The sequence below is a fragment of the Colias croceus genome, chromosome Z (assembly GCF_905220415.1).
Source record: "Colias croceus chromosome Z, ilColCroc2.1".
NCBI classification, from domain to species: Eukaryota; Metazoa; Arthropoda; class Insecta; order Lepidoptera; family Pieridae; genus Colias; species Colias croceus.
The window spans coordinates 11,577,159-11,586,041 of NC_059568.1; the positions used below are offsets into that span (position 1 = coordinate 11,577,159).

General features: G+C 32.0%; 1 protein-coding gene across 1 annotated transcript; it reads left to right on the forward strand.

The window, feature by feature from the left end:
* Positions 1 to 558: 558 nt before the first annotated feature.
* On the forward strand, positions 559 to 8,263 carry LOC123705083 (6-phosphogluconate dehydrogenase, decarboxylating). The gene is made up of 12 exons (XM_045653693.1): positions 559 to 681; positions 1,591 to 1,702; positions 2,016 to 2,130; positions 2,474 to 2,625; positions 3,381 to 3,473; positions 4,029 to 4,179; positions 4,574 to 4,684; positions 5,034 to 5,177; positions 5,768 to 5,922; positions 6,182 to 6,271; positions 6,924 to 7,124; positions 7,695 to 8,263. The coding sequence occupies exons 1-12, from the start codon at positions 674 to 676 to the stop codon at positions 7,812 to 7,814; spliced, it is 1,452 nt and encodes a 483-aa protein (XP_045509649.1). The 5' UTR covers positions 559 to 673; the 3' UTR covers positions 7,815 to 8,263.
* Positions 8,264 to 8,883: the final 620 nt, after the last annotated feature.

An 8,883-nucleotide genomic window follows, 5' to 3' on the forward strand; every position in this document is an offset into this window, starting at 1 on the left:
TTGATTTATACACTGTATGTAGACCAAAATAGTAATTTTTACAATTTTTGTCTGTCTGTTTGTTCCCCATAATCTTAGAAACGGCTGCAGCGATTTTGACGGGACTTTCACCTGATATAAAGCTGTTGTATAAGGAGTAAGTAAGGCTATTTTTCATACCGATATTGCTACAGGAACATTAGGGGTAAAAGGAAAAACTCGCGAGAGCGGCGGGTGGTTTTGAAACATAAATACTTACATTTTCGAGCTTTTAAATAATTAATAATGATCCTTACATAGATAAATACGAAAAAGAAAATATAAGAAAAAAAGGTCACCTTTTTAATTCGTTCTTCAAGGTTTTTTAAGATATGGCCAACTTGTCGGCCAACTCGTGTGTGGCCTGAGATTTTTTTTATAAGTATGGCAACAATTAATAAAAAGTAAAAAGTGACGTCTAACGTCAATGTCATGCTGTAAGTGTCAGGTCAAGGATGTCGTCATCAACATCATCATCAACGATTCAAGTACCTACCGGTATGAGCAATTGGATCGTATGATCGGCTTTCAGGCTTCGCTATTGAACTGTGAACAAACGTGTTATATTGCTCGTGTAGTGCAGTCGTGACAAAATTAAATTTATGAATAGTTGTAGTTTATTTATCTAAGTTACTTCTCAATTATTTACTTTACAATGGCCGAGTAAGTATTGCATTTCCTATGAAAAGTTTGTTTCAGAATGATTAAAAAAAACTTTAAAAAGAACGCTGACCTAGCATGACTTTGGATTATGAAATTGACTGGATGCTATTAGAAAACTATTGAGATATGTTTCAAAACATTAATTTATTTCTGGTAATGAGTTAGATAGATATGAAAACAATTCCAAATATATTTTTAAAGATATAATTATACATACAGGAATCTAATTGTAATTAAAATTGATGTAGTCTTAATGAGATATGAACTATCTCAATGTAAGTGTTGCTTGATTGATGTTAAAAAATGATTTAGAGCAACGATAAAGCTAAATTAGGCTCATTTTTGTTAAATAAATTAGCAAGTCAATTAATATAAGTCTAAGTTATAATATTTTGTAAACTTAACATTACCTTTTTGTATGATAAATGTATTTATTAAAACTCATAGTATGATGATTTAATATTAACATCGTGAAAGCTGAAACATGCCTTGATATAATATTTTACAGAATAGTCAAAATTTCCATATAATTTCTTACTATCATGAGAAGGTTATTTGAAGGTGAATGATGTTAGATGCATTAAGTTAAATAAGTTATGTCTTTAAAATATGAAAATTTATATCTATTGACTAAAAAATAATAAAATTGACCCTAACTTTTTTTGAGAAAGTGTTACCGTTAGGCGTAATATTACATTATAGTTTAAACACACCGAGTTAAGCATAATTTCTTTGCACATGTATAAGTTAAAAGGTTATAAGGATAATTTATGTAAAATACATTCTAAGTCAGTTTAACTATAATACTTTAATATACATTCAATACTGTTTTATAACATGAGAAATGTATAATAATGAACGCAGAATTTCTAATAAACTGAATAATTGAAATTTTTAATTATATTTTAGACCGAAAGCAGATATCGCTCTCATAGGATTGGCCGTGATGGGCCAAAACCTCATTCTAAACATGGACTCAAAGGATTTTGTTGTTTGTGCCTTCAATAGAACTGTTGAAAAAGTAAGTGCCATCCAAAAAAAAATTATTTGTTCGTATTTTGTACGTGTGTTTGCAAGATCTTCTACTTAATCAAAGAATGTTATAGAACTCATAAATTTTCAGTTGCCTATATTATTACACATTGTAGCCTAATTTGAGGAAAATTTTGTTAATGTTCTTCCCTTCCTCTATTATTTAACAAACAATTTGTATGCAAAAGTTTGTGACCAATTTTTACCTGTTTCCAAGAACATAAATTATTTCTTACAAAAATGAAATAATAGAAATTAAGTCCTTAATTCCATCCATTTACAAATTTTGTTCTATTGCATAGGTTGACCAATTTCTTGCAAATGAGGCAAAAGGAACAAAAATCATCGGAGCCAAGTCATTAGAAGACATGGTGGCCAAACTCAAAAAGCCCAGGAAGGTTATGTTATTGGTCAAAGGTAATCATTATTTTCTACCATTCTACTAAATTAAATATCTATATAACTTAATATTAAGAATGCATGCAGCATGCTCAAGATAATATAGTATAAACAAAAATAATTTGTACTAGAGGTCACTTGAAAGGTAATTTGGACACCTGTTTATTAAACCTTGACCGCAAAAACTGGGAGTGACTTAGAAACCTTCAATACCAGCTTATTGTATAAGTAATAACGGCTTTTGATTTATCTATTATGTATTAAATAAATTATTCTATGAACATTTATTAGATTTATTTATGTAATTTGGCAAGTAAGGAAAATTCTTTAGTGAAATTATTTACATATGTTGTAATTACAGCTGGTTTTGCTGTTGATGAGTTTGTGAAGAAGCTAGTGCCCTTATTGGAAAAGGGTGACATCATTATTGACGGTGGAAACTCACAGTACACCGACACGCAGAGGTGGTGTGAACAGTTGCAATCGACTGGTATCTACTATATTGGAATGGGTGTAAGTCATCTATGATATACTATTAGCTACTATACTATGATTGTATTTTATTCAAGTAAGGTAAAAATATAAATCAAATAGAAGTCATTGATAAAACTTTCCAGAATAATACTGCCTGTACAGTGTACATGCAAATTCATATTGGTTGGCTGTAGTAAATACATTGGTACAAATAAAATTGATTTGTTATCATTATTCATTAAAATACGAGGATATTAACTATGTTTGTGGAAAAAACTATATTTTTGTTATACCTATTATAATTCTGTATGATAATAATGATGCCTCATTAATTATATCTGATATTCTTGCAAATATCTATACCATTATGATCATGAATACAGGATGATATATTAGTTCATTTGTGATAATTATTCATTTAACTATACTACTTACATCAATATGCTTTGCAAATAACCTTCTCAGTCCTTGAATGTACAAAGGTCATTGTGTTTTACTGATACCACTTTGTGAATTTCCTTAGATTTAATTTGTATTTGTTATTGAAAAATTTTAATAAGAATAATCACTCAGAATAGAGTCTTAATAATATATATTTTTTTTTATAGTTTATGATGAAAAATAGTAATATGTTTAATAAAAAAAACAAAATATTTTTTTCCAAAATTTTACTTCATAATATTATGCAATCCGTCCATATACCTTTAAAGTCTAAAATATATATTTGTTCAAACTTAACTCGTAAGTCATATTTTTTTAAGAAACCTCTTAGTTAATAAACTTTTTATTTGTAGGTGAGCGGTGGAGAAGATGGCGCTCGTTATGGTCCATCTCTCATGCCTGGTGGTCATCCCGCTGCGTGGCCCCATGTTAAACCTATTTTCCAGGTATGATAATTATAGCAATGTGTAACTGACATTTCATAGAATTAACATAAGGTTTATCGCAGTTATAGTTTCTAATTAATCTATACTAATATTATAAAGCTGAAGAGTTTGTTTGTTTGTTTGAACGTGCTTATCTCATGAACTACTGGTCCGATTTGAAAAATTCTTTCAGTGTTAGATAGCCCATTTATCGAGGAAGGCTATAGGCTATAGATCATCACGCTAGCAGGAGCGGAGCAATACGAGTGAAACCGCGGGGAACAGCTGGTGTTTCATAAAATATACATGATAACTGAAATCCTATTTCCATAAGTCTAAATCCTTTTCATTTAGTTAAAACTTTAAATTATGCTCGTTACTGTTCAAAGAATATTCTTCTTTAGGCGCGTTGAGAGTAAAATTTTAAGTTCGCGGCATGGCTATACCCGTCATGGAGTAAGGTGACGATATCACTTTTGACACGTGTCCTCAGCATACATGATCTTTTTTAAATAACATCACGAACTATTATATTATTAGATACCTAATGATTTAAATACACCTATTTATTTACAGGCAATAAGTGCAAAGGCAAACAACGAGCCCTGCTGTGACTGGGTGGGCGAGTCAGGTGCCGGTCACTTTGTCAAAATGGTCCACAATGGTATTGAGTATGGTGACATGCAGCTCATTTGTGAAGCTTATAACCTGATGAAGGATGTTTTGGGTAAGTAATTGAATAATATTAGTTAATTGTACATTTGTTAAGTGTGATTAATGGAATAGAATATTTATTTACTTAGTATACAAGATTAACATTATATAATTATTGCTTTCGAAGGAAAACCAATTGATTAGTTCTGAATTATAAGATTATATACATAAATTGTTAATAATATAATATAAGAAGAAGATTAGATATAGAAAGACATTTAAAAAACAATAACATTACCTCACAGATAAACAAACTAGACTATATCTTTCTCAACACATTTGTAATGATCACTGTAGACTATCTTTATAACAATAAAAACAAAATTTTAGAGTTTAAAAAAAGTATTTATTTTGTAGAGCATATTAGGTATTATACTAAACGTTTAAACTGTATATTATGTTATCAGGCATTGAACAAGATGAAATGGCTCAAGTGTTCGAAGAATGGAACAAAGGTGAACTGGACTCTTTCCTTATTGAAATCACAAGAGACATATTGAAGTTTAAGGACTCAGATGGTAAGTGTAATACTTGCATTATGAAACATCAGAAATTAAAGTGATTTCATAATTTCTCAGTGAATTTTATTTTACCCATTCAGCCCCAAGCGGCCCGATCGGTCCACGACACAATAGATTTTCTATTGTGTCTGTGATTCCAGGGGCTGAATTATTTCAGAGATCCTATGAAAATTTTAAAGTTTGACATTCAGGTTGATTATTCTGAGTTCATGTATTTTTCTATTTAGTTTTTATTAAACTTATGATCAATTAGTGTTGTTATATTCTATCTTATCTATCTTGAATACCTCACATAGCATTTAGTGTATTATAAGATAAGTAATATTTATTAATAATTGTTTTACAGGCAAATACCTATTACCGAAGATTCGGGATGCAGCCGGTCAGAAGGGAACGGGCAAGTGGACGGGAATCAGTGCTTTGGAGTATGGAGTGCCTGTCACTCTAATTGGTGAAGCCGTGTTCGCTCGCTGTCTCTCTGCTCTTAAGGGTAAATTATATTTTTTTTATATTCTTAAGAAAACTGAAGAAACACTCCTATTAATAGTTATGTTAAATAAAATTAGTGAATCTATGTTATATTAAAATTTTGGTTGTTCCAAAAACTTTTAGGTATTCTGTGTCGATTGTTTTAACAATGATTTTCTATATTGTAATTAATTTTGTTTAAAAAATATTTTAGGTTATTTTTATATGAATATTGAATATAGGTTGAAGTTATAATTACTAATACCGCCTTCTTGGTACGGTGGTTGACGCGTGAGCACCGCGTAACACCGAGAGGTCCTGGGTTCAATTCCCGAGACGAAGAAAAAAAAATAATTTCTCGGTTTGGCAGTACACAGATAAGAAGGCTGATCACCTACTTGTCCCTAAAGAAAATCGATCAGTGAAACAGATGTATATTGCATCTGCCCGTTACCCCACTAGAGGACATGGGACTTCACTTTATAACTCAAACTCATTTATTTGGCACCAATTTTTACAAAAATAAGGTACTTAATTAAAACAAACAAAAAGAAGAAATACAAAATAAAAATTAAAATTAAAAAATAACTAATATGTCTTTACTATTAACAGATGAGCGTGTCCAAGCCAGCAAAGTATTGCCCGGTCCAGCGGCCAAGTTCTCCGGAGACAAGAAAAAGTTCCTCGAAAATCTTCGTAAGGCCCTCTACGCTAGTAAGATGATCTCTTACGCACAAGGATTCATGCTTCTTAGAGAGGCTGCTAAGGTATCTAAATAAAATTAAACTTATTCTATTTCAAACCTAAATGACGCCAGGGTGTTTTTTGTATTGTGCATAAAATAGAAAACAGACTCCATTGTTTAGAGTAGACATATAGGCAAATAATTATTATCATTAAATAATTATCGCTCCAAAAAATATTTAGCATTCATAAAGTTTCTTCAAACTTCATAACTATAAAAATTGTCTGTATTTGTAATATTTGTTTCTATAAAAAACAGACTTATAATATTTATTGTTGCAGGCGAACAAGTGGAATCTGAACTACGGCAGTATTGCTCTCATGTGGCGCGGAGGCTGCATCATCAGGAGTGTCTTCCTTGGAAACATCAAGGTAAATAACATTTGTAATATTTAACAAAAATCAATATTATGTGTTATCGTTATTTTCGTTTTTAGAGTGAATATGCAATCCTAATTTATATTCTATTTTTACTGTCCTTTTTACGGGGTATTCTGTTATTATATTACTAATTGTTGTTGTTCACTTTTTGTCGCTGTTGTTTCATAGATTCCTTAGTTAAATTGTTGGCGAAATGCCGAAATGACTAATTTTGGTCCTTTATTCATTTCCATTTAAAATATTATCGATTATCGGAAACAATTGATACGATTTCAGTAAAGGCAATTTCTACACGTGTCAACAATCGATATGTCACAGGAATCATCTTAGGTGTAAAGGACTATAAGTGAGAAAATAAAAAACAGGATAGTAGACAATACTACCAAGCGTTGCCACACTATGCCACACAATCAAATTTTTGTCTATTCCTTATTATTTTCTACTTTGTTTTTTTAATGCTATTATCTTAATCATATTTTAATTGTGTGTATACTTAAATAATAATTAGACTAATCAACTTTCTGTTTAATATTTGCACACCCAATCAATGGGTAAATTAAAGACTACATTCTTGCAAATAAATATAATTTGAATTTTGAATTTGAATTTTTCAATTTAAAAATAAACATGTTTTCCCCACCAGGACGCGTTCACAAAGAACCCGCAGCTCAGCAACCTGCTCCTGGACCCGTTCTTCAGCGAGCGCATCAGCAACAGCCAGCAGGCGCTGCGTGAAGTGGTCGCTCAGGCTGCTCTCAGCGGAGTGCCAACGCCTGCGTTCTCTTCTGCCCTTGCTTTCTATGATGGATACAGGGCTTCGGTACTGCCAGCTAACTTGCTGCAGGTAAATGATTTGCTTGAGGTCTATATATCCCATTGAGATAATTACTACGTATGGAGGAGACACCACGAACAAAATCTTACCAATGAAAAGTTATTCCTTTGCACTTTTCCGTATTATTTATATTATTTGTGCAATATCGTAACACACACGAAGGCATATTTGATGCGTTTCACTTTAAAACAAATAAAAAATGAGCGTGCAGTTAAGCCATATGGCTTATGGTGAGCGGAACATGTGTGATGTAGGCGGTGTCGTCTCTATATGTATATCTCAATGATAAATCCTGGGAATTCTTCGGGTATCAGGGCTGTGGTGTCGCCAGCTAACTTATTGCAGGTAATGTCAGTAAGATAGGTTAGTCATTATTGTGGGATCTCGTAACCTAGTCATTTTAGACAATGAGCTTTCCTTATAGAATTTGTTTATGTATAAATAAAGGAAAGCAAATATATTATGTATACGTTTAAAACTTCGTAGGCGGTCAAGCTCTTTTCTGTGATACGAAAATGTTCCAAGAAATTTTTCAAGAAATAATCAAAGAGGTTATCTTAACAAGACCTTATTTTTCAGGCTCAAAGGGATTATTTCGGCGCCCATACTTACGAGTTGGTGGACAAGCCCGGGAACTTCATCCACACCAACTGGACCGGCCATGGCGGCAATGTCTCCGCTTCCACGTACAATAATTAATTTATTTGTACAAGAACAACGCTTGCGCATAAATTTTACCTCTCTTCGGCCAATATTCGAGAAATGCTTTCATAAAAACGTATTAAGGAATCAAATTACGAATCTTTTGTAATAACCATACAGTTGTTAGTGTTGTGATCTTTTATGAACATTCCTTAGGTGTAAGCGCATTGTTCCTAGGTTAAGACAATAACGTGCGAACGCTCTGCGAATTTTCGATGTATCTTATTTAATTTTTTGGTATTATTTTATATAACGTTCCATTTTATTGCATTTTTTTTCGATAATCGATCCTAATGTACATCAATGGTTACACAGACTTGTATATTATAGATTATTTGTTATTGTATTGGTGAATGTTCTGTATGCGTCGTTAGAAATTATGGGTCCAAAATGAATCATATTTTATAGTTTTTAAATGCTGTTGAAATAAATGGGCTATTCTAGAACATGCTTGTTTCAATTATTAAACTAACCGTTGAATGTTTGTTTTTCTATGTATGTGTCTATAATAGTACAATAATAATGAAAGAAGAATATAATTCATAATTTCATTCATATAAAGTATGAATTTGGGCCTTCCTTTATACTTGAACTAGAATTCGTAGGTAGCATGTAGGTAGGTACTTTGTTGTTACCCGCGGTCCCATCATTAAAGCGGCTCGACGGAACTCAGTGGGGTTTTAGTTGGTAAGAATCCAACATAACCCACGGCTTCTTCCCCGGGGGCTGTGGGTATCTTTGGAAGATTTCCCCACTATAAAAAAAGGTACTTTGTTGTACATAAACTTTTTTCTATCATTAATCGACAGGGAACTTCAAAATAGCAAGCTATCATGACACTTGTCATGCATTTGCAAATGGCATAGACGATCAGCTCAAAATTTATGTTTATTCAAGAGCTTTACAAAATTATGGGATGGAACCATTAAATTAATAACATACTTATGGTATTATGTATTAGAATCGATCTGTGAATCAATGTTGTGTCAAAATAATGGTCTGTGGAGTTTTGCTAACAACGCTTGTCATAATATTATGGGCTCCGTGTTTGAAGAGAGGCTTATGG

Coding starts and splice junctions, on each gene's coding strand:
- LOC123705083 (XM_045653693.1), top strand. Junction 2,626..3,380: donor TCTACTATATTGGAATGGGT/GTAAGTCATCTA, acceptor TTTTATTTGTAG/GTGAGCGGTGGAGAAGATGG. Junction 7,125..7,694: donor TGCCAGCTAACTTGCTGCAG/GTAAATGATTTG, acceptor CTTATTTTTCAG/GCTCAAAGGGATTATTTCGG.